This window comes from Dama dama, chromosome 5, assembly GCF_033118175.1.
Source record: "Dama dama isolate Ldn47 chromosome 5, ASM3311817v1, whole genome shotgun sequence".
In the NCBI taxonomy this organism is placed as follows: Eukaryota; Metazoa; Chordata; class Mammalia; order Artiodactyla; family Cervidae; genus Dama; species Dama dama.
Genome location: NC_083685.1, coordinates 127,400,031 through 127,425,345, shown reverse-complemented (window position 1 = coordinate 127,425,345; position 25,315 = coordinate 127,400,031). Strand labels below are relative to the sequence as shown.

Genomic DNA, 25,315 nt, shown 5'->3' with positions numbered 1-25,315 from the left:
TGGTGCTGACAGATAAAAAAAAAAAAAAAAAAAAAAGAGGAAAAACTGCTCAAGCTAGTTTATGGCTGGCTCTGTGATACACCGGCCCCTCTAGAAATGGGCTGTTGTGGTTTTATACTGCCGCTGAGGACAGCAGGCGACGAGAAAACCTCCCAGTGGGGAGAATTCTAAGCACATATTTCTACATCTCATCCGCCTGCTTGTCAGGAAAGATGATTTGATGCAAGAAGCTGCATTGGTTTATGAACAGTGACAGAAGGCCTGGCCAAATGGTCAAGCAACAGAAGGCAGCAAGATTAGAGGTTTGGTGACAGACATTTGGGGAAGCAGAGATGGCTGTGCCTCTCAGAAAGGGGCAGTTGTGAAAACAATTGTCCGTCGAGTGAAAGGTCACCCAGAGCCTCCATTGTGCAGGAGACTATTATTAAGTGGCAAAGACAATCTAGGAGTAACAGTTTCTTTCTCCAGGGACATCGCTGCTTTCTCAACTGATTCAAGAATAAACATGGCCACGCTGTCAAAGAAGGAAACAAAGTGTGGGTTCAAGGCCTGGCTGTCCATCACCCATCCGCCATGGCCAGAGAGTGCGCACAGGATCAGTGATGATCCCTGACTCTGCACACTGATGACCCGCCAGTGGTCCCACATGCTGATTGGCTGCAGACTGATTGCTTCGGGTCTCTTCCATTATGGAAAAGGCAGAGATTTCTCTTCACAAAGGCAGGCTCATATGTGAGGATCTGCAATAAACTTCTAGTCCATCTTATCATCATGGCATCCTATAACATCCCATAACATCGCTTCTGACCCAGGAATTCACTTTACAGTCAGAGAGGGAAGGTGATGGGCAGATATCCTTACAATTCAATCCTGTCCTCCAGAAGCAGTCGTGTATTTTGAACCAGGCAGTGTATCAAAAAGTATTAAAAAAAGGGAGGTGGGGGGGGGGGGGTCGGGATGGGGAATACATGTAACTCCATGGCTGATTCATGTCAATGTATGACAAAACCCACTACAATATTGTAAAGTAATTAGCCTCCAACTAATAAAAATAAATGAAAAAAAAAAAAAACCAAATTATTAAATGAAGGAATACAAAGTGAAAAAATAAAAATAAAAAGTAGAGACACCACTTTGCCAACAAAGGTCTGTATAGTCAAAGCTATGACTTTTCCAGTAGCCAGGTACAGATGTGAGACTTGGACCATAAAGAAAGCTGAGCGCCAAAGAATTGATGCTTTTGAACTGTGGTGTTGGAGAAGACTCTAGAGAACCCCTTGGACAGTGAGGAGATCCAACCAGTCAGTGCTAAAGGAAATCAACCCTGAATATTCATTGGAAGGACTGATGGTGAAGCTGAAGCTCCAACACTTTGGCCACTTGATGCAAAGAGCTGACTCTTTGGAGAAGACCCCAATTCTGGGAAAGATTGAAGGCAAATGAAGAAGGGGTTGCAGAGGGTGAGATGGTTGGACGGCATCACTGAATCAACGGACCTGAATTTGAGCAAACTCTGGGAGACAGTGGAGGACAAAGGAGCCTAAAGTGTACTGCAGGTCATGGGGTGGCAAAGAGTTGGACATGACTTAGCAACAGAACAACAGATTATACAAGCTTTGGTTTTATGACTAGCTGTGAGACAGTATCTCATGAGGCTGAGATATTGTTCTCTAAAATGGGTGTTTGTTCAGAATGAGTAATCACTATGCGATATTATTCCTCCCACAGCCAGACAAAGCAGGTCTGAAGGAAAAGAGGGAGGGGTGCTGTCCCTCCGTTTAACTGAATGACTCTCATGCCGGTCAGCGCTGGACTCTGTCTGATTAGAGTGCTTGTGTCTAAAAAAGGAGTGTCCTACCACTGGGGCAGCTAGTCTCCAGGGAAAAGGGAATTACAATGTTTAGATTGCCTAAGGGATAACTCCATTATCTAAGCAAAAAGGTTTTGCTTTTTTTTTAAGAAAAAAATAGAAGAATCACAGTGATAAGAGAACAGACTCTGTATGATTTCAATACCTTTAGACCATGAAATTTTTGCATCTTGTTTTATAGTGCTGGATATATTCCAGTGTCTCCTGGTTTATAGTCTATGGGAACTTGAATAGAACTTGTACCCTGCTATTTATGTGCTGTGTCCCTGACTGTTTCAACACCATGATCTATAGCCTGCCAGACTCCTCTATCCAGGGGATTCTTCAGGCAAGAATGCTGAAGTGGGTAGCCATTTCCTTCTCCGGAGGATCTTTCCATCCCAGGGATTGAACCCAGGTCTCCCTCACTGCAGACAGATTCTTTACCATACAAGCCACCAGGGAATCCCAGATTGTATAAATCTTAATTATGTTCAAGTGGTTCACAGGGCTTTTCGGGTCTACTGTATCCTTTTACTTTTATGTCTATTCATTCTATTGAGAGTTTGATATTGAAACTCCAACTAAAAATCTTAATTTATCCACTTAGAAAATATCTGTAATATACAGCAGGATGATATGTAACTTTGTTCTGTATTTTTCAACTCTCCCATAAATGTGTTATCATAATTTCATAATTTAAAAAATCAAAAATTTAAAAAATGAGGAAAGTGTATATAGATGTTGAACAGCAAGAGTGAAGCTGCAACAAAGTTAATTCTTTTCCTCTTTTGGCTCTCCACTCTGAGCTCATTCCAAAAATGGGAAAATCCATTATTATGTGAGTCTTAATAAGAGGGCAAGACCTGGTAGTTCAAGGACACAGGACCCAAACTCTGCCAGCCAGATGACCTGCTCTGCTCAGAAGTTTGAATGTGAGGCCAGGACGCAGACAGTTGGGATCAGTTTAGAGGTCTTTCCCATGGAGATGCTGGTGGCGTCAAGTGGCGGCAGTCTGAGTAATGGTCCAGGATCAAGCGACGATGGCATCCAAGTCAAGCTGTTTCTAAGATGTGACTGGGTCACACTCCCAGGGCTCTGGGGCTTCCCCAGGTGGCAGAGTCCACCTGCCAACGCAGGAGACGGATTTGATCCCTGGGTCGGGAAGATCCCCTGGAGAAGGAAATGGCAGCCCACTCCCAAGACCTCTAGTTTTCTTGGGTCCAGCCCATTTTCAAGCTTGATTCTTCATAGGCCCTATGAGCTCCCTGATAACCTTCCATTAAATTCTTTGTCTAAGTAAACTGGAGTTGGACGCTGTTGTCTGCAACTGTGCATCTAGCTAGCTCTTCCCATCTGAGCTCTTTCCTTTTCTTCTCCTGGTGATGGGCAGGGCAGATGCTAGGACTAACTCTAGTTAGCTCTCATATAATCCACCGGAAAGAGGCAGCTTTGAGAAGGACTGGACCCAGCACAGATCATCCACAACAATATCCCCTTTATTGGTATTAATCACAGTTATGAGGTCTTATCCATCAGAAAGAAGTCTGCATTATGTAGAACTCTGTTACAAAGACTTTTAAAAACATCTATATGCCAACCACCAAACCAATGAATCTCCACCAATCAAACTTCTGAATGTGTCTTCAATGTTGATCATCAGTGCTCTGGATGAAGGTACATAGATCCAGCACAGGGCATTCCCAGAACAGTGTATCCACCCTTGGAAGTGATGAGACATGTCTACCTGGGGTGGGCCTTGACCACACAATGCCTTAACACCTGGCTCTTGGATTTCCTGCCTTGTCAGCAGAACCCACTCAAGGTTCCCTGTGCGCCTTGGACCAGCGAGGACGGCAGGCCTCAGCTATGTTTGAAGTAGACAAGATATGCCACCCCTGCAGGAGAAGCTGTGTGTATATATCAGGGAGTAGACTGGCTTCGAGCCTCATTCAAATCTCATTCTCTAGGGGTCATTTTAGAATGATGACTTGGCTAAAATTTACTTTAAAGGGGAAATGTAAAAAAATACCTCTTGTTATGCTACCCTTCTTCCTGTCTCAACCTGAGTTTTCTGACTGAAATCCAGTAAAACTGCTTAGGAGGTCTGGGTCAGGTTACAAGTTACCAAATGGTCAAAAGAGGAGGACCCAGTCTTGTATTCACTTAGTCGAGCTTCGGTGACTCCCTCAGAAAATAAATGAAGGGGTTGAGTTCCAGCAGTTTGCTGGTGTCCCTAACGCTCTTAGAAAAATGAAGGCTATAAGCTTATCAAAACACACGTCTGGGGGACTTGGAGACCCTGGCAGAATGAGTTGCTCTTGGAATCTAGAGAGAGCTGAGCTCTCTGATCAGAGTGCCACTCTGTCCTTGGTCCACATGGCTCACTGTGCATCCACAGTTGTCCTGATTCCCTTAACTTCGACAGTGCCAATCTTTGCCGTCAGAAAAAGAGAAAAAGAAAAGACCAGCTGATTTTCTTTCCTTCGTCTGCGTCTCCTTCCATGCAGCATCCCCCGCGAGGGAAAAAGAGGAAGGTATGTTCCGCCCTGGGTTGCTTTGTCCATGATACTCCTGTTCCAGTCTTGATGGACAGAGGGTCAGTGGTAAAAGAGCGGGAAGGACGGATAAGAGCTGTGCTGGCCTTTCTGAGTCACTAGGCAAAGATGCTTGGGAGACTTCTCTCTTGCTTCTGGAGGTGACCTTGAGGAACTTGTGTTGAGTCTAGCGAGGGCGACTGAAGGTACAAAAGATTTCCCTGATCTGCGTGTCCTTGGTTATCTCATTGAAGAAAGATTCTACGTAGTGGCCAAGCAAAAATCTGTAGTTGTGGGCCTGCTTGAAATTCCAAATAAAACCACTATCTCCCTCAAAAGAAATCTAAAAAGTGTCATATTTTAATCAGAGTCAATCAAGGTAATGAGATGAAAAAGGAGAGGAAGGAAAATGTTTGGATGTGAAGAAAGAGGCTGGTCCTGCCGAAGCCAACAGTGGCCGTCTCCTCGTGCTGCCGTTCCTGGGGTCCGAAGCATCTCGGCACTAGCCCAGACCGACGTCCAACGACATCATCACCACGAAGCCCAGGATGGAGGCCCAGGACGCCAGTTTGCCGTTACCACTAGGAGGGAAGGAAAGGCAGAGGGTGAGACCTCGATGCAGCGCGGGACAGCGTCCAAGCTGACAGCATCCTCCACAGTGTCTAGATCCGGGAGAAACACACCACTCCTATTCATAATAACAGTGACAACAACAGTATTGACTTGGGTTTAACAGATACACACTACTATATATACAACAGATAAACAGCAAGGACCTACTGTAGGGCACAGGGAACTATATTCAACATCTCGTAACAACCTGCAATGAAAAGAATCTGAGGGACATCCCCGGAGGTCCAGTGGTTAAGATGCTATCACCCCAAGCAGGGTGTGCAGGTTCAATCCTTGGTTGGAGAACTAAGATCCCACACACTACAGGGTACAGCCAAAAATTAAAATAAATTAAATAAATTTGGCTTAAAAAAACTTCGAAAAAGAAAACCCCAAAAAGAATATATAAATATGTATAAATGAATCACTTTGCTGGTACGCTTGAAACCAATACAACATTGTAAATTAACTATACTTCAATAAAAAATAGTAATATTGACAAGCATGCATACTAAGTCGCTTCAGTCGTGTCTGACTCTCTGCGACCCCGTGAACTGCAGCCTGCCAGGTTCCTCTGTCCATGGGATTCTCCAGGCAAGAACACTGGAGTGGGCTGCCATGCCCTCCTCCAGGGGATCCTTCAGATCCAGGGATCGAACCTGTGTCTTTTATGTCTCCTGTATAGGCAGGCAGGTTCTTTATCACTAGTGCCACCTGGGAAGTCCCCAAGAATGACAAGTAACATTTAGTAGGGCTTACTATGGTGGTTCAGATAGTAAAGAACCTGCTTGCAAAGCAGGAGACCTGAGTTTGATCCCTGAGTTGGGAAGATTCCCTGGAGAAGGGCATGGGAACCCATTACAGTACTTTTGCCTGGAAAATTTCATGGACAGAGGAGCCTGGCAGTTCACTCTCCAAGCGGTTGCAAAGAGTTGGACACGACTGAGCGCCAAACTCTACATACCAGGTAAACTAACTCTCAGATGAGGTCAGTTCCGTCATCATCCCCATTTTCCTGGTGAGAAAACGGAGGTGTGGAGAAGTACCTTTCTCAAGGTCACCTTGAGGGCTCAGGAATCCATGCTTGAATAACAAAGAGCCGCAGTGACTTCCTGAAGACATTATGTCACCTGACCTTGTAAACCAGCCTCAAAATCATTCTGCTAGGAAAACCGAAAGGGAATAAAGGCAGGGATCCGCGCCCCCCCACCCCCCCCACACAACACCTGGCCTATAGCTGACAATGAAGACCTGGAGGGCAGCTGTGGTCAACAGGGGGAGCTCACCTCCCCCCTTTCCAGCCCCAGGAAAATCTAGAGACAGAGAGAGAGGCAGACAAAGAGAAAGAATATACGGAAGAGTATTCTGTCATTGGGGGCGGAGGGCGGGGCTTGATATCAGGTCCTCGGACTTGCCACCCCGCAACTCCTCTTTCAGTTTCAAAGAACCCAGTGGAGATGACCTTGGGAAGGGGCCTGAAGAGGTGGAGGTGAAGGAAAGAGGGGCCAATAAAGGCAGGGCAGATGCTGGGCGCGGGGCTGGGGTGGAGACCAGGCCGGGTGGGGGCGGGGCGGCTCTCACCTGATCTGGGCCTCGGGGATGATGTCATCCATAATCACGTAGACCATGGCGCCGGCAGCAAAGGCCAGCGCGTAAGGCAGGATGGGCTCGGCCAGCACCACCGCGAAGGCGCCGAAGACCCCGGCCAGAGGCTCCACCATGCCGCTGAGCTGCCCGTACCTAGGAGAGAACAGACGCGTCCCCACGGGGAGGCTCGGGCGGACACCCCGCGTGCTCCGCGGGCTGCCTCGGCTCTGCAAAAGGGATGCATTGTCCTCCACATCAGATCCTGCATCGCTGGGCAAAACCACCTCATTGTGTGTTTTTATTAACACCACCTCTGTCTGCTTTCCCAACTCCCTATTATTACACAGTCACCGTAGACACCCCCTCCCAGGTTTATTTTAGAGTTTTAAGTTTCCCACATTGTCTTCTTAGAATAACAGCCTTATTGAGATAGAATTCGCCTACCTACGGAATGGTGAATGGCGTACCCACTGAATGTGTACAGTTCAGTGGTTTTCAGTGTATTCATGAGGTTGGGCAACAATTTCCACACGATCCAATTCCAGACCGTTTTCATTACCCCCCAAAACAGACCTCATAGCCACTGGCAACCACTCCCTGTTCCTCCCTACCCCCATCCCCTGACCACCGCTAATCTACTTTTTGTCTCTAGGGATTTACCCTCTCTGGATGTTTGCTATAAATGGAGTCAGACAATGGGTGATCCTTTTTACTGGCTTATTTCACTAAGCGCCCTGTTTTCAAGGCGCATCCCTTGTTGTAACAAGTGGACTTCATCCCTTTGATGATTGCACAATATCCCATTGTATGGACACACCACATGTTACACCGCCAGCCATTCACCAGCTGAGGGCTACGTTGTCCTCTGAAGGCTAGGACACTGACGGGGAGGAGTGAGGCAGACACTTTCCTAGGACTTGGGTTGCGCTTGGTGTGTTGGGGGTTCCGGCCACAACAGCACCCCTTTTGAAGGAGCCACACCCGCCGACCCCTGCCCACAAGGTGGACCTACCTGGCCAGGTATAGAGTGAGGGCCTCTCCCCACAAACCCCCCTCCTTGGATTAAGGTGAGATTTTTCCTTTGGAAAACACCCTTTATCTGAGCTAGAGGGTGTCTGGAGGCTGGAATCCCATGAGCTCTATTAAGACAGCAGCCCCCACGAGCCCTGAGAATTCGGTGCCCGGAGATAAGCCCAAACCTAAGCCCCATGGCTAAGTCCCACCAGTAAGAGACACCTGTATGGGCTGAACACCAGTATACAAGGTGCCGGGACATCTTTCTTCCTGTCCCCTCTGTGGGCATCTGGCTCTGAGCCCCAGTCCCTTCATCTGTAAAATGGGGGTGAACGACAACCTCTCCTTCTGCCCTCCCCCGCCAGAGGACAGGCTAGGACTGTGAATTCCCAGCACCCAGCCCCTGCTTCCCCTGACCAGGAACAGATGGAGGGCGTGGGGGAGACACCGTCTGCACCGCAGCATCCTCGCAGGAGCCATTGCTTCCTGCTCCGTGCTTGCATGCTCGGAGCACCCTCTGCAGCTCTTGACTGTGTCCAGTTTTAAGCAGAAACTTTCATCTCAGGGTCTGGACACTGACCACAGGCGCCCTCTTCCCGCCCCTTCGCAGCCCTGGACCTTCCGTATGAATGACACTCACGGCTCTCAGGCGTAGGGAACTGACATTTGAAAAAAATCTCTAGGGTCATCGTGCTCTGTCCTTCCCTCAAAAGCTCTGTTCCATCATCTCCCACGACAGAGGAAGAGATGATAATGACAGAAATAAAGTGACTAAAGTATATCCAAGAACTTACAAGTCAGAAGACCCTATAAAACAGAAGCTGCTTTTTATCTGTTGTTAGCAGTCCTGTAAAGCTCTCAGCAAACATTCTAGAGTGGCAACTGCTTTCACCAAGAGGCGTCCTGAGGCTTGGGTCCCTGTAAGCTGAGGGGGCAGAAGAAATGGCAGCCTTGGCACCACCACATGATGAGCTGATTATCTGACACTCTGGGCCCCTGGCCCCCTCCTCGGAAGCCTGGGGACGCACCTTACAGGTCACTGAAAAGGTAAAAGTTGGAAACAGACTGGAAAGCCCTTTGTTTAGTCACTCAGTTGTGTCTCTTTGCGACCCCGTGGACTGTAGCCCTCCAGGATCCTCTGTCCATGGGATTCTCCAGCAAGAATGCTGCAGTGAGCTGCCATCTCCTCCTCTAGGGGATCTTCCTGACCCAGGGATCGAACCTGCGTCTCCTGCATTGGCAGGCGGGTTCTTTCCCACTGAGCCACCTGGGAAGCCCTGGAAAGCCCTTTGGGGATTATGAAAACATCAAGTGTGAGCACCGCGGGCTTCACTGGCCCAGGTGCTGCTGAGAGAACCGTGGTCCTCACCTCAACCAGGGTCATGACGGGAGCCGATGTGATGACCCCTGGGGACAGACTGGGGTGAGTGAGCCTACCCGGGGCTCGTGACAGGGCCAGTGGACAGCAGAGCTGCCTCGGGTCTTCCCACCAGCAGGGGAGAAAACCCCACCCTGAGTGGGCGTGGCTATCCCTGGAGGGCTTTTGAAAATAGGAAACGCTGTAGGTCCTGGGGGCTGAAGGTCAAGGGATGAGCCTTGGGGGTGCAGGATCCAACCAGATGGCCGGTGTTTCTGGAAGCTCCAGGTTCACTTCCGGGCCGGAAGAGGTTAAACTCCAGGTTTACTTCTGGGCGGGAAGAGGTTGCTCTCGAAGAGAGAAGCCGGCGGGAGGATTGCCCTGAGCGCCACTGCAGACCCGGCCCTGGCCCCTGACGCCGGTGTCTGTAGCACTTACCAGAAGGCTCTCCAGGTGGAGAATCCAGCCCCTCGCAAGGGCAGGCTGACGGCGAGGCCCTCCGGGAAGTTCTGGATCCCAATTCCAAGGGCTAAATTCCTGAAAGACCAAGGAGGCGCGTGAAGGGGGACGTCCAGAGTGGAGCACCCAGACGGACGGGTGCCCCTGGCCTCTGAGCAACGCCCTCCTTTTGGCGTCAGAGGTGACGGGTGAAGGATGGAGAAGGGTTAGAGCGAAGAGGAGGGGGACGAGGATCCTCCCCACTTCAAGCTGCCCGGGGTCTCTGGAGATGCTCCAGGCTGACGGACATTACAGCACAGCTCGGGGCACGCTGGCTGGGTGTCAGGAGAACCCGGGTTCACCACTTAACCACACAGCTCTTCACAAACCACCTCACTTCCACACCTCAGACCTCGTGTGGAACACAGAAGGGGTCACGTGGGGATGACGACATCCACCATGAGGGGCTGTCCTCACCCAGTGACCTGATTCCGTGCCTCTACGGGGTGGTCTTCCCTTACGGCCTGAAGATGGACAGGTCACATTTTTGTTGAGAAACAACTTCAGAAACGGGATGAGGAGGTTCGGCCGCAGACTGTGACGGGGACACAGATCAGGGGTTGGGCTTCCCCTTCTGCAAGCTGCACTGCTGCTAACACTGCACTTCTGGTGACCCTCTGCCCTCCTGCCTGGGCTCTGTGAATTGGTCATTTGGTTGCAACCAAGCCTGGAGAGACTGCTTTGCACCCAGAGCAGGCATTGGAGTGGAAGGGAGGGAGAAACAGAAAGAGACGGGACAAAGGTACTCCGTGATCCTTGCGGGAAACCCCCAGGCACCCACATACACTAGGAGCCCTCATTCCACAGGCAGCCAACTACTGCAGCAAAACTGAACGTCCACTGGCAGAGGATGGAACGGCACAACAGGAAGGAAACCGGGTCAGGCTGAATGCAACGGGAAGGCAGTCTTAGGGTGTCTCCCCAGACAAGACTCTACCCCGGCTGGACAGGTCCGCAGGGCAGCCCTTCCACCAGGGCTCATCTGATCACTGAAGGTCTCCAGGGTTTGACATGTGGGTGCCATTTGGCAAGCAGTGCTGGGACGTGGCCCGAGGGAGTCGTGGATGGACTGGATGAAAAAGGGAAACACCACCGTTCCTTGGCTTTCTGGTCAGTTTGCTCATGTCTGTCCACCTTGCTGCCAGTGGGAATCTGGTCATCAGCTCTGGACAGTGGCCAGGGAGTGCTGTCAGCCAGCAGCCAGCTGTACCCTCAGCCCACTCAGCCATCCGGGTGACGCAGCAGTGAAGAATCTGCTGGCTGATGCAGGAGGAGACGCAGGAGACGCGGCTTCGATCGCTGGGTTGGGAAGATCTCCCGGAGAAGGAAATGGCAACCCCCTCCAGTTTCCTTGCCTGGAAAATTCCACGGACTGAGGAGCCCAGCAGACTACAGTTTATGGGGTTGCAAAGTTGGACACGACTGAGCAACTGAACACACACATACATACAACAAGGTGTTTTTCAATGAGGAAGGTCAAGGTGCCTGTCCAGCTCTTCCATCCCTTGTCTGAGGGCACTCTGCATCTGGCTCCTGGTCCCGGGCCATCATCTGTCCCCCTCGTCCACAGGCAGGCACAGGACTCACCCCAGACCTAGCCGGGGAGGGAGTGGGTGCCTCATGTCGCCAGTGAGTCAGATGTGGGGCTCCGTCTGTTCAGAGTCCTCCCCATGACTTGGGCCTGACTGCGGCCATCGGCCAGGCGGGCAGGCTGTGGAACCTCCTCCCCTACACTCTGCCTGGGAGCCACCATCCTGATAAGCAGCACAGGAACCCCATTCTTCTACGCCTGGCCAGCTATGTTCCCGGGGCCCTGCCCCGTCTCCGGCACGGGGCTGGCAGCCCAACCAGGTACCGCACCCTCGGGATCCTGCTAGCACCATGGAATCGCTCCCGAGTGCAGCTGGGCTCCTTCCGCCACAGCAAGGGCTGGACCACAGTGGCTCTGCCCTCCCCACCTTTGTAGCCATCCCTTCTTAACCTGGCCGCCCTCCGTATACACACGTCAGGGCATCAGGTTCCCGTGGATGGTGTGTCCTGGGCACCTGTGGGGGTGACCCAATGGAAAGGTTCAGTCCCCTCCACACTCCTTCTTCTGCTTCTCCACTTGCATCCGTTCAGGAATTAACCACCGCCAACCCCGCCACCCGCACCACGGGGAGATTCTGAAGAATGATGGGGTCAGGCGCTGGGTCTGTAGACTTGAGGGATGTGCTAACAGTGTTGAGAGCCACTGGCCTAAGAAGTCATCAAAAGGGGTGCTGACGGTGAGGATGGGGGCCACGCCCACCTCCATCTCAGGAGCCCCTGCCCTGCTGGGAGCCGAGGACACCAGGAGCCACTTGTGACCGCGCCCAGTGGCCCGCAGACTGGGGTGTGCCGGAGGGTGCCGGAGGGGATCCTGGGAAACGGCAGGAGCATCACAGGGGAGGGTCATCGAGGACAGAGGATGTGTGGACAAAAATGATGGGGGAGCTTCCCTGGGGCTCAGTGGTGAAGAGCCCGCCCGCCAGTGCAGGGGACACTGTCTGATCTCTGGTCAGGGAAGACCCCACGTTCTGTGGGACAGCTAAGCCCGTGCGCCACCACTACTGAGCCTGTGGGTGGAAACTACTGAGCCCGCGCACCCTGGAAACTGCTCTGCAGCAAGAGGGTGTTAGTCGCTCAGTCACGTCCAGCTCTTTGCAGTCCCTGGACTGCAGCCCACCAGGCTCTTCGGTCCATGGGATTCTCCAGGCAAGAATGCTGGAGCGGGTTGCCATTTCCTCCTCCAGGGGATCTTCCTGACCCAGGGATCGAACCTGTTTCTCCTGCATTGCAAGCGGATTCTTTACCATCTGAGCCACCAGGGAAACCCAGAGAAGCAACAAGAGAAGCCACCGCGATAAGACCTTGCACCACTAGAGAAAAGGCAGCGCAGCAGTGAAGACCCAACACAGGCAGAAATAAATGTGACAGAGGATCATGGCCACCATGTGTCCAAGTGCGAAGGAGAAGCGGGGAAGCCAGGGCTTAGGGAGTCAGGGCCCCTCCCTCAGGGCTGACTTAGGAGCAGCGGGGACCTAGCCTGGCCGGCGGGGATGGGACACTGCGAAAGTGTCCACAACTGGGTGATCTTTCTGACCTCACACGAATTCCTCCTCCAGCTCACGCTCCTCACCCTTCCGGATTCTGTGACCTCCGAGTCAGAGCCAAGGCTGGAGATAGCGGCTGGCAGCCAGTGGGGACTCGCTTTTCAGTAGTGACTCCAGAATCCAGACCTGGGCCCCAGCCACGTGGGAGAGCTCACACACACACACGGGACACGGAGATGTCAGGAAGGGCCCCACATCTTCCAGGAGTTTACAGTCTAATGGAGGATGAAGAAACCCACTTACAAATGACTCCAGGACAGCATCTGGCCAAAGGTCATGAGGAAAGCACAAAGCCCATGGGGAGAAATGATTCTGGCCGAGAAACGGAATCTGGGAATCCTTCCTGGAGAAGGTGACATTCAAGGTGCACTTTGAAGGATGAGGAGCCTTGCAGTAGCTAGAGAGAGATGGGGAGGTGCTTTTCCATCAGGAAGAATGGGCAATGTAAGCAGGTGTGAGATTTTAGGGCAGGGCGGTCTAGACCTACCCTTCTCTCCCCGCCCCAGTTTAAAGCCACAGGGCACAAACAAGAACAGAAAATGCTCTGGAGTCAAGGCCCATCTCTCCTTGGTATCATCTTCTAAGACTTCTCCCCATGCATCTAAGCTTGCTGGCTCTTCAGGACAAATGCCTCAGCTCCGCCCCAGTGGTCTCCCTAAGGGCCAAACCTGAGGTTCCATCCCAGGGTCTCCACACATCTCTGGAGGCTGACCCCTGTGCTGAAGGAGAACCTTGGAGAGGGTTCCCTTGAAATCCATGCCTTAGCCGTCTCCACTCTAACGCTTCACTTAAGAATGTTCCTGGTGGTCCTTTGGTTAAGACTCTGAGAGCTTCCACTGCGGAGGGTGCCAGTTTGATCCCTGGTCAGGGAACTAAAATCCTGCTTGCCATGTGGCCAAAAAAACCAAAAGCCTCTGGCCTTGAGCTTGGGGAAAGCTCTCGGCAAGTGTCAGCAGCAGCACAGACCCCGTTGCAACAACCTGCGGCCGAAACCGGCCTGTCTGTCTACCACGCCCGTTGGAGGGAGACTAAGGTCCTCCGGCTAGAATAAAAAAAGCTGATAATCACCTCTGCCCATTTATGGAGTGTTACTAAATGTCGGGCGTGGTTGGAAGCATTTTGCATGTAGCGACATGCTCCGTACTCGCAACTACCTCCTAAGTGTCTTCTACCATCATCACCCCCATTTCACAGACGGGGAAACTGATGCACAAGGGGGTCAGGTGAGGTGTCCCCAGGGTGACCCAGCTGGGAAGCGACAGAGAGGACCCACACCCACTGCTCCATATGTCTCGCATCTTCTGGGCCTCAGGCAGACCCATCAGAGCATCCCGGAGAGAGACGGTTATCTGGGCTCCAGGCCCCAGCGGAGGAGGAGGTGCTGCCTTGTGCCTCCTGGACCAGTGAGCTGGGGCTCTGGCTTACTCTGGAAGCCCAGGAGCAAAGGCCTGGTGGGGGTGATGTTAACCACAGACCTCCAGGTAGGGGGGTCAGAACGTCCCACCTACAGCTGGCTTCTCCTTGACCTGCCGCTCTGGATGTTGGGGACCAGTTCCTTGCTGTGAGCGCGCATCTGGGGCACTGCAGGATATCCAGCAGCATCCCTGGCCTCTGCTCACCAGATGCCAGCAGCCTCCCTTCAGTCGGGACAACTAGGAACATCTGCAGATGCTGCAAAACGTCCCCTGTTGAGAACCATGGACCAAAGTGAGCAAGCTTAGGTGAACCTGCTTTCTCCACAAATAACTAAACGTCTGAAACTGCCAGACTGAACAAGAAAACCGCCCGACCGTGTGCATCTTATTTGAGAATTGCCAGGCTCAGTGGAGTGGGCTCTCCTAGGAACGTTAGCTGCAGCAAGACAGATTCCTGGGATTCAAAGTAAAAGCAACACCTGAGAACCACCGGGGCCCTGATTCCGTGTCCCGGAGGCAGTGACTTCAGAACTGCAGCGCTGCATGATTCTGGGGGCACGCTGTGTTCTCAGTGAATAGCGCCCCCTGGAGTTGTGCAGTGGGACATTCCTGCGTGAACCCCAAGCACAGACTATGCTCAGTGTAGGGGTTAGTTTGGCCTCTCTGGTGGTAAAGAATCCACTTGCCAGTGCAGGAGACACGGGTTCGATCCCTGGGACGGGAAGAGCCCCTGGAGAAGGAAATGGCAATCCGCTCCAGTATTCTTGCCTGGAGAATCCCACGGAACAGAGGAGCCTGGCGGGCTGCAGTCCATGGGGTCACGAAGAGTCAGACAGGACTTAGCGACTGAACACACAGAGGTTATTTCTGGGGTTGCAGGCGAGGCCTCCTGGGGAAACGGTGGAGAGAGTCACGGGTTTTTCTGAAAACTGGCAAGTGAGCCTCCTTGCAGCCCGCAGACCGGCTCTTCGGGCTATGTTCTCTGGCCGGCTGATTATGAAAGGAGACCGGCATATTCCTGACAAGCCCTGCTTCACCTCGGCTTTCAGATCCTCCCAGGAGTGATGAGCGTGTGTGTTCTTGCGTGGCAGGCCCTTACATACGGGGGTGATTGTTATCGTCCTGCCGTGAAAGGCCTGATTGTTCAGACTCGGCAGTGACGTCACCGGCTTCCCACTCGGGCCGCCTGTCGAGGTGTTTGATGAGCCTGCAGGTGGGAAGGGGCTGGGTGCTCCCCGCAGGCCCTGCCTGCTCGGTGGAGCTGGCTTAGCACGCAAGGGATCTTCCCCCACCCCTCCCTTCTGTTCTGGGAGGCTTACTGCTAAGGGCTGGAGCGGTGAGATGACCCATCGGTTCCCTTCAAGTCGGCTGCCCTCCCTGAAGAGGGCGGGGAGGAGCCCCAGGAAGTCAAGCCACAAGGCAGGGTGGTGTCGGCGGGTGATTCAGGCCACCCCTGCGCACCGCTCCTTGTCAGAAGCCAGAGGAGCCTACAGCTGGCTAGGTGAGCTCTGCTCCCCGAGATGCCTCAGGGACCTGGACCAGCTAAGTCTCCCAGCAAGTAAGCCAAGCGTACACACAGGACAGGTGTGAGGCTGCCCTGCTGCTGTTGTTCAGTCGCCAAGTCGTGTCTGACTCTTTTGTGACCCCCACGGACTGTAACCCACCAGGCTCCTCTGTCCATGGCATTTTCCAGGCAAGGATTCTGGAGTGGGTTACCATTTTCTTCTCCAGGGGATCTTCCCGACCCAGGGATCGAACCCACATCTCTTCCTTAGTAGGTGGACTCTACTGCTGAGCCACCAGGGAAGCCCCAAAATTTGTGTGACTTGCTTTGTCACAGGGGTCTGGCGTCTCTGAGATGTGCCTGCCTGTATGGAAACTGAACGCTTTCATCAAGCCAGGCTCCACGTTTTAGAGGAGGGCTTGGGACTAAAACATTTCGTTTTTTCCAGCACACAAAATACCACTGCAAACCGCTATAACCTTTTCCAGCGTTTTGGCACCTTCTTCTAAAGGACTTTTTTTTTTTTTTTTAAGTGCCTTTATAAGCATCTGTGATTTCTTACACTCAGGAGGTATAAGTTCATCTTCTGTCCTGTAGACGTAGGAACCAAGGCCTAGAAAGGGAGGGATAAGCCTGAGAACACAGCCGGGGTCCCGCGGCTGGGGAAGCGGTGCTGGATCCCAGGCCCTGTCCTCCCACCCCCCGTCTCTCGGGAAGACGCAGGAAACATGGCCAGTGACCCGGGGGAATCCCCACCATCTCACCCTGGTGAACAGGTTCAGCCTCCTGACTGGGCTCCCGGCGTGCCCTGTGCCCCCAGAGCCCATTCTCGGCACGTCCGCCGTGTCCACCGGCCATGCTTCTCTGCTCAGAGCATCCCTGGGCAGCACACGGCCCTCGAAGGCGGAGTCCAGGTCCTCCCCGCGGCCCCCGGGACCCATGAGCTGCCACCCTCCCTTCCGCTCTGGCCTCTGCGTCCACGGTGCCTCGCTGGGCTCTTCCGTCCAGCATCCCGCCTCCTCATCCTCAAACATGCCTGGCTACTCCCGCCTCAGGGCATTTCTACTGGAACATTCTTTCTCAGGTATCTGTGGCTCATTTCTTCACCTTTTTAAAAGACTGAGCCAGAAACTTCCCTGACTTCATTACGTCTTTTTTTTTCTCTTGTGTACTTGATCTCATCAGCTAGCTTCAGTTGCCAGGACTGATTCCATACAGTGATTGTAGGAGGTGGACTGAGGCCACTTGGTCCTGCTCCATTTTGATCTGTCCTTTCTACTAAAAAAAAAAAAAAATGCTGGGGATACTCCCATGTGCCTTTAATGCTATTTTTCTTTTCCTTTTTCCTGACAGCAACTCCTACCTTCTAACCTTCTGCATAATCTACTTATTTTTTATGTCGATTGTTCATTCGTTACCTCCCAAAGCTCCAATATTTTGGCCGCCTGATGCAAAGAGCCGACTCATTGGAAAAGACCCAGATGCTGGGAAAGATTGAGGGCAAGAGAAGAAGGGGACGACAGAGGATGAGATGGTTGGATGGCACCACTGACTCAATGGACATGAGTTTGAGCAAGCTCCGGGTGAGAGTGAGGGACAGGGAATCCTGGAGTGCTGTAGTCCAAGGGGTCGCAGAGAGTCGGACACGACTGACTGACTGGACAACATCTGACCTGGCATCAGAACAAGCTGGGAATCCTTGTCTGTCCCCAAGAACCTAGAAGAGTGCCAGGTGCACGCTGAGGAGACAGACCTGCGCACAGACACGGGCCCGTGGGTTCTAGCAAAACCTGAGGTCTGGTCGGCTCCCAGCTGCAGGCAGTCAGTAGCCAGCGTGTCACGACCCCCTGGCCCCGACGTCTCCAGCTGTACAATAAGGGGGTTACCCGGGTGCCCCCAGGAGCTCTTTGCCAGACCCCCGAGCTTTGTGACTCCCACACAGCGATGGCATTGTGGGTCGTCCGGATTCCGGGGGCTGCGGAGACAGGCCCCCGCCTCGGCCAAAGCTCACTTTTCCTGCCGGCACACATCTGGAAAGCGCCAACCCCACACCATCGCGTTCCCCACATCTGGACAGCATAGACCCATCACGCCGAGAGGAAACTCCGAAAGGGCGGCTCAGCCAAAGCTGCCGCGCGGGCCAAACGAGAGAGAGGGGCTGAAAGACTCCTTTCTTTTCCAGCCGCATGACAATCTCCCGGGCACGACCTTCGGAGCTGAATGCTCCGCAGCTGAATAACAGACGCTGCGCAGCCGCCGTCCCAGGGCCCTCTCTGCCTGGCTCCTGGCCAGGACAAAACTTAAAGAGCAGGGATTTTTCCTCCCTAGGCCCTTGTTTAGACTGAGCTGTACCTTCACTTATCCTTGGGGCACGTGGACCAAGTTCAAAGCTGAACACCACCTGCTCCTCCCCCTTCAGGGAGCAGGATTGAACCTCGCGCCTGGTGCAAACTGAACAGGGAGCTTTGAGCTCTGGTGTGAAACTGCTGGCTGTCTGCATGGAGTGAGAATGTGTGTGTCCCTTGGTCCCTGCATCCCTCCGTGTCCAGGAAGAGATTCAGTTCAGTTCAGTTCAGTCCTTCAGTCATGTCCGACTCTTTGTGACCCCATGAACCGCGGCATGCCAGGCCTCCCTGTCCATCACCAACTCCCAGAGTTTACCCAAACCCATGTCCATCAAGTTGGTGATGCCATCCAACTGTCTCATCATCGCCCCCTTCTCCTCCTGCCCTCAATCTTTCCCAGCATCAGGGTCTTTTCAAATGAGTCAGCTCTTCGCATCAGGTGGCCGAAGTACTGGAGTTTCAGCTTCAACATCAGTCCTTCCAATGAACACCCAGGACTGATCTCCTTTAGGACGCACTGGTTGGATCTCCTTGCAGTCCAAGGGACTCTCAAGAGTCTTCTCCAACACCACAGTTCAAAAGCATCAATTTTTCTGCGCTCAGCTCTCTTTATAGTCCAACTCTCACATCCATACATGACCACTGGAAAAACCATAGCCTTGACTAGATGGACCTTTGTTGACAAAGTAATGTCTCTGCTTGTTAATATGCTGTCTAGATTGGTCTGTGAATACGTAGTCAGTCCAACACCCGACCTGGGCTTCCTGAACCCAGGGAGGGTTGATACTCCTTTGCAAATGAAAGGAGTTTTGGGGGGCTTGGAACTTCCTGCTAGCTCCTCCAGCCGGCAAAGATGAGTGGCGCAGGGATGGGTAGGCAGGGGGAACTTGGCTCTACACATTTGTTAGCTTCAGGGCCAACGAGGTCAAGAGCTTGCCGGCCAGGACAACCTGCGACACGGGAAGACTCAGGTTCGCAACAAGGAGCCTCTGGGCCAGTGTCCTGTGAACAGGAGGAGATGGCTGCAAGAGACCCGTGGCCTCTAGGGGGTGGCTTCTTCACTTTTCACCGTGTTTCCAGAGTTCATCTGCGTTACGTGTGCTAGTACTTTATTCCTTTTCATGGCTAAGTCAGCATCCTATTGCGTGGATCCACCCCATTTTGTTCATCCGTTTATCCATGGCTGGAGATGTGGATGGCTTCTGCCTTTCGGCTATTGTGAACAGCGCTGGGCGTACAAGTTTTCGTGGGGACACCTGTCTTGGTCATTCGGGGCAGAAAACAGGAGTGGAATTGCCGAGCCACGTGTTCTGGGTTTGGTGCTTGTCTGAGGACAGGTGGGGGCTGTGACGTAACATGATTAGAAGGGTGACTTTGAGTGTTCACGATGCTGGTGTGGGTAGAGGAGCGGAGGGAGGCAGGAGTGGGGGATGGTGGGTCAGGAGAGGTCAAACGAGGGCGGCGGGGGAGGAGAGGAGCCAGAGGGCCCATCCTCCTCGCTCTGCTGTCCCCTCCTGCTCCTCCATCACCGCTGTGGACCCTCCGCCTTAAGTGAGGCAGAACCATTTTCCCCCGAAGCTAAAATGGAGCAGGATGCTATGGTCCTCGCCCCCCATGCCCCCCACCTGCCCTCTGTCTGTGGACAAACTTTAGCCAAAGAAGCTTAATCTCAGAAGTGAGAACATGCAGAAACAAAGGAAAACAGTCAAATCAAACGAGACTAAATAATAATAATAATGTAGTCAATGCGTTAGTTCCTTCTCAAGGGCTGTAGATAATATTCTAAGCCATATTCTGGGAATATGAGTTGTCTTACAGATACTGAAACCCCACCACCAGGTGGGAGAAGTTAACTATAATGACCAGGCTGTAGGCTCAACATAAGCTGCCAGAATCCCAAGAACTGGCCTCAAGGAAATGGGAACAAACCGACCCTGAAAGCGATCCTGAAGATTACAGCTGTACCTGAAACAATCAAGATGACGCTGGTCAGACCACCGACGACCAATTTCAAGATGACTGTCAGAGCTGACTGTGCTGTTTCAGCATGTGGCCCCCTCCTTCTTGCCTGATTGTCGATTGTCAGTGTGGGGAGGGAGGCAGAGTCAGCCTTTGGACAGGTGTCCACAGCCACCCCCACCCCGCAGCATCCAAACTAAAGCAAACTTTCCTTTCCACCAACTTTGCTTCTTTAATGGCGTTTAAACAGCGAGTAGCCAGACCCCACTTTCGGCTACAAAACTACGGATGGGTCAATAGCAGAGCCTAGTGTAGGCAGACAGGTGTGTCAAGCTGATTTTGAACTTCTTCCTAACTGGACTCTTAGAAACTCATTGCCCACCCCACCCCCCCACCAAAGCTTTACATTATCTTTTTTTTTGGCTATGTCCTGTGGCTCACAGGATCTCAGCTCCCCAACCAAGGATGGAATCTGGGTCACAGCAGTGAAAGCTCTGAATCCTAACCACTGGACCAGCAGGATTTTTTTTAAAGTGCTTTTTATGCAGTGTTTTTTTTTTTAAAGCTAAGGGTCTCCATTACTATGTCTGGGGGAACTTCCATGTCCAGACCATTACCTGTAACTTGGCCACGAGGCTATTTCCACCCTGAGGAAGCTGTTTATTCAGTGGAGTCTCAGCTATCTCCTTATCAACCCTCTTATTTATATAACTGCTTGACTTATGAGTCAATCTCCAGTGCCTGGTGAAAGTTCAAATCTGAACAAGGTAAAACCTATAGCATTACCTTGAGGCACCTGTTTCTTTAAAACAAGAGCAGAAAGTCGGCCACACAAAACAAAACGAACACGGTCCACTGGCGCCTAGTCCCTCCGAGGGGACCAGCCTCTGAGAGAAGACCCCTTGCTCGGAGTCTTTACAAGACTTATTTCCTTTCCTGCTCTAGAGTCCAGGACGGTGCGGGCACTAGACCCTCAGACTGAAAACATGTCACATGGTCAACTACCTTCTCAAGAAGGCTCTGCTTCCTGAAAAATCTTCGGGGTGGGGGGATTTCCTCCTACTTGCCACGTCCCCCCTGCCCATTAACTTGTGGTTGGCAGAAGACTCATCGGATCTTTCCAGGTAGCTAGCTCTCCATAGGTCCTGGGTGGAAGGACGGAGGGATGGGTGGCTGGATGGATCGAGCAGACACTCCTGAGACTTCACTGGTGGTCCAGTGGGGAGGAATCCTCCTGCCAATGCAGGGGACTCGGGTTCAATCCCTAGTCCGGGAACTAAGGTCCCACAGGCCAAGGGGCAACTGAGCCTGTGATCTGCAACTAAGGAGCCCGCATGCTGCAACTACTGAAGCCTGCCTGCCCTGGAGCCTGGGCTCTGCAGCGGGAGAAGTCACAGCAATAAGAAGCCTGCACACTGCAACGAGAGAGAAGCAATGACCTAGTGCAGCCAAAAATAAGTAAATAATAATAAGAAAGAGAAAAGACACTCCGACGGAAGAGAGGAGAAAGCTATCCAATGCCATGATGGCTCTGGGTCTGCTTCTGCATTTCCTCAAGGCTGATGTGATGTGATGCGATGTGGAGGGCAGAACTGGGTCAGCAGAGGATGTCACACCTCGAGCTTGGCCTATGAAAGCTTCTACTGAGAAGCAAAGGGGTGACCCGGGAGAAAACCCCACTTACAAACACGGAGCCAGGACACCAAAGCACGGTCGTCAGGGAGCCCACGAGTCTCAGTGACGCCGACGGCTTCCATCTCCCTGGGGAGGGCCGAGCCCCAGGCTTCCTCTCTGAGGTCCGGCAGCTTGGGGGCCCTTCCCAGGCTCAAGGCAAGGGAGTCATCTTGCCTCTTCAACCCTGCACACCAGACCGCAGCTGGCAGAGGGGCCCTTTAAGGCCCAGGGTCGTGCCACCCAAGAGCTTAAGACGGTTTCCCAGTCAAGCTTTCGAGGGTAAATATTTGCCGTGACTCACAAAAGAGGTTTCTCTGCTCTCGCGTTGGCCCCCAAGGAGCCATGGGGTTAATTTCTGTTAATGGTTTGGGATTATCCACAGGCTACAACAGAAGCTGGGTTTGCCAGGCTCTCTGGACAGCTCATGAGTCAGAGGCCGGGCTCCTGGACTCACTCGGTCTGGGGAAGCCTCTGGGGTCCCCGCAGCTGAGGTCACCGGAGCGTTCGCGGCACCACTTCCTGGAGCAATCAATGATGCAGGTGTCCGGCTTGTGGGGCGGACGGACGATTTACAAGCAAAGTAACACATCATAAAAGGGGGGCAGGAAACGCTAAGAAGCCAGCCAGCCAGGACAGAGGACCATTCTCTCTAACCAGGGAGGTCGACGGAGCCACTGTGCTGGGTTGGGGCAAAGCGGCACAGCCCGCCCCGGCAACAGTGACCAAGGATAACTCAGGGGACGCTCCTCCAGACCCTATGAGGCTGCCGTCAACCTGGGCTTCTGCAGTCTGGGTCCCCTGTGGCTTGCCTTTTTCAGCACACGGGTTCTCCCAGGCCACTGCAGGTCCTGGGGATACATCAGGCTCACGTATGACAGCCATGTCCCCCTGTGGCCACTGATTCCAGCTGACCCAATTGAGGATGGGCCCGGTGCTGAGCAGGGGAAAGATCTTCTGTGGATCTTCGCCGAGCAGATGATTCATTTTGTAATAAGTCTGTTTAGTTAGTTACTGTGCTCTTTTCGGCTGTGCTGGGTCTTTACTGCTATGTGGCCTTTCTCTAGTTGCTGTGCGCCTGAGGTGGAGTCAAGCTGCGGAGAGCCGGGGTCACTGGAGCCACCGGAAGCTGGCGGGGACCCGGAAGGATGCTCCCCGGGAGGCCTCAGAGGGAAGGCGGCCGGCACCTTGTCCCCGACTGACTTCCGGCCTCCAGAACTGTGGGCCAATCCACCTCGGTTGCTTTAAGCCACCCGGTTTGCAGTAATTAGTTAGGGCGGCCGCGGGAACTAATCCAGGGGTGGGGGGGCATCCGTAACACCTGGATGCCAGGTGGGGTGAAGCAGACCCAGGTGTGGGGCAGAGCGCCTGCCAGGAGACAGATAATAATTAAGTGAAGAGAAAAGCATATATAATTATCGCTTGCGAAGGGCTCAGCAGGAAACAGGTTGCTGGCGGGATCAAGAGGAAATGGGGGTGGGGGCGGGCTGGGGGTTTCGGCTGAGATTCAGGGGTGGGAAGGAGCGGCAGAGCTGAGGTCTGCACTTGGGTCCTCACCCCATCCTGACTCTGGCCTCTGCCCCGAGTTGCTTCTCCCTTCAGCCGACCCCTATCCTCCCCCTCCACCGACGACAGGTGATCTTTCTAAAGCACAAACAATCCCAGTCACCATTTCAAAGGTGCCTGCCAGGACAGCTGCAGGGTGTGAGGTGGCAGATACAAATTCTCAACCTACAGACCAGAGACCAGGGGCTGGGGGGTTAAGTGACACTTGCACATTTAAACTGAGTTCAGACTCCAAACCTATTTCTCTTTCCCCTAGAAGGCTGAATGGACACCTGCTCACAGTGCTCATTTTATTCCAAAACCTCCACGGGTGGTCCACCACCTAACATAAAGAAAAACATTCTCTAGGGGAAGGATGAATTAGGAGGTTGGGATTAACATACATACACCACTATATATAAAATAGATAACCACAAGGATCCACTGTATAGTGCAGGGAACTACAGTCAATATTTTGTAATAACCTATGAGCGAAAAGAATATGTGTATGTGCACAATGCATATATATAAACTAACACAATATTATTAAATCAACTATACTACAATAAAGAAAAAACAAACCCTTATGCTCCTCAATGGAACACTCATTGCCCCTAACTCTCATTTCCGTATACATCTTCTAATTCACTGCCAGACCTCATCAGGAGCCTTCCAATTTACCCACAGAGAAGACCTACTTACTCTTTTCAGTGCCTTCATGAACCCCTATTTATTATACATAAATATCATTATAGATAATATGCGCGCATGCTAAGTCTCTTCACTCATGCCCGACTCTTTGCGATGCCGCGGACTGTAGCCCGCCAGGCTCCTCTGTCCATGGGATTCTCCAGGCAAGAATACAGGAGTGGGTTGCCATGCCCTCCTCCAGGGGATCTTCCCGACCCAGGGATCGGACGTCAGTCCCTTTCATCTCCTGCATTAGCAGGCGTGTTCTTTACCACTAGCGCCACCTGGGAAGGCCCGCTATAGATAATGCCTGTGTTATATTAACATTGCCAACATTTTTGAGCCCTGCTGTGGGTTCTCCCTATGCTAGATGCTTTACACAACCACCTCATGTGAAATATTTTAGCATATCTGCTTTTTGCACAGGGAACTTAGGACCGTGGCCTCGGGTGATGGCTGTCTGAACCCAATGCTTTCAGCTACGCTGTGCACATAGCATTCTTATTTCTTTTCTGCTAATAGCATCAATTTTCACATGGCCTTTCATGGTTTTGCAAAGTACTTCTGTGTATGTCATTCGACTGCGAAAACCCCCACTCCTAGATGAAGGCATCTCTCTTCCATATCTGCTGCCCCTAAGGACCAGGATGCGGTTGGAAGCAGGGGGCCAGGCAGAGGTTTTGACCCACCCAAAATTTCCATCAGTTGCCCACTGCCATCAAACCAACTCAGAGGAGCCAAAAAACCTCCCAAGTGTCCAGAACAATGAGCTCGCTGTACTGCAGGGTAAATCCCTGGATCAGGTCACCATGGCTGTGCCGTTCCCCTCAGAAACACTGAGTCACAACCGGGGATGTGTTCCCGGCGGGGACCACGCCCTGGAGAGCCGACCCCATCACTCCATGATCCTGGGGACCCAGAAAACAGCCTTCTGTCTGATCTGACCTCTACGTGGCCATCGGGATGGGCTTAGAAAAAAAGGAGAAAACGCAGAGGTTTCAGTCCTCTGCCAAGCCCCCCCCCGCCCCCCGCCCGCCGCAACCCCGGGGCCGTGGCAATTTATTACCAGCCAGGAGCCACACAGGCCCGTTATCACAGTTACAGCCTTGTCCAGAAACAATGTCGCCTTTCAAATTGTTCTCCGCCGGGGACAGTGGATTCATAAACTGAACTGGCGACTAGGAACAGAAGCCCGGGCTGCAAAGACTAAACGCCTTGTTCTGAGTGGGCCTGGTTTAGTATTATCCTGATAAGATAAACACAGATAATGACCTGTTGGGGGGTGGGGTGCTTTTATATAGACACGTCTCCACGTCTGCGTTTACCCGGGCACCGGCTGGCGCTGGGGGGCTGCCTCTCACATCAAAGGCAAGAGAGAAAGCCACTTTTCGGATCTCTTTCCAGTAAGGAAGTTGGAAATAATTATAAGACGTTGGGTTTGTCTCTCCCTAAACAGCTTGGAAATATTCTGATTTGGTTACTGTCCAAGAGGGTGGCCCTAAAATGGTCATGATTGCTTTCAGGGCGGCGGAGCCGAGTTGCTGTTGCTGACAAGTCTTGTTGAGGCTGGGTTGCACATGTGGGGTTAATGAAAGCAG

General features: G+C 52.5%; 1 protein-coding gene across 5 annotated transcripts in view; it reads right to left on the bottom strand.

The window, feature by feature from the left end:
- Positions 1–3,330: 3,330 nt before the first annotated feature.
- SLC39A11 (solute carrier family 39 member 11) overlaps positions 3,331–25,315 on the bottom strand; it is a 368,115-nt gene continuing 346,130 nt past the window's right edge. For all 5 annotated transcript variants that reach the window (XM_061144981.1, XM_061144980.1, XM_061144983.1 and 2 more), the window contains 3 exons: positions 9,395–9,493; positions 6,580–6,738; positions 3,331–4,967 (listed from right to left, as the gene is read on the bottom strand). In XM_061144981.1, coding sequence (XP_061000964.1) covers positions 4,889–4,967; positions 6,580–6,738; positions 9,395–9,493 — 337 coding nt within the window. In that variant the 3' untranslated portion in view covers positions 3,331–4,888. The remainder of the gene's footprint in view (positions 4,968–6,579; positions 6,739–9,394; positions 9,494–25,315) is intronic.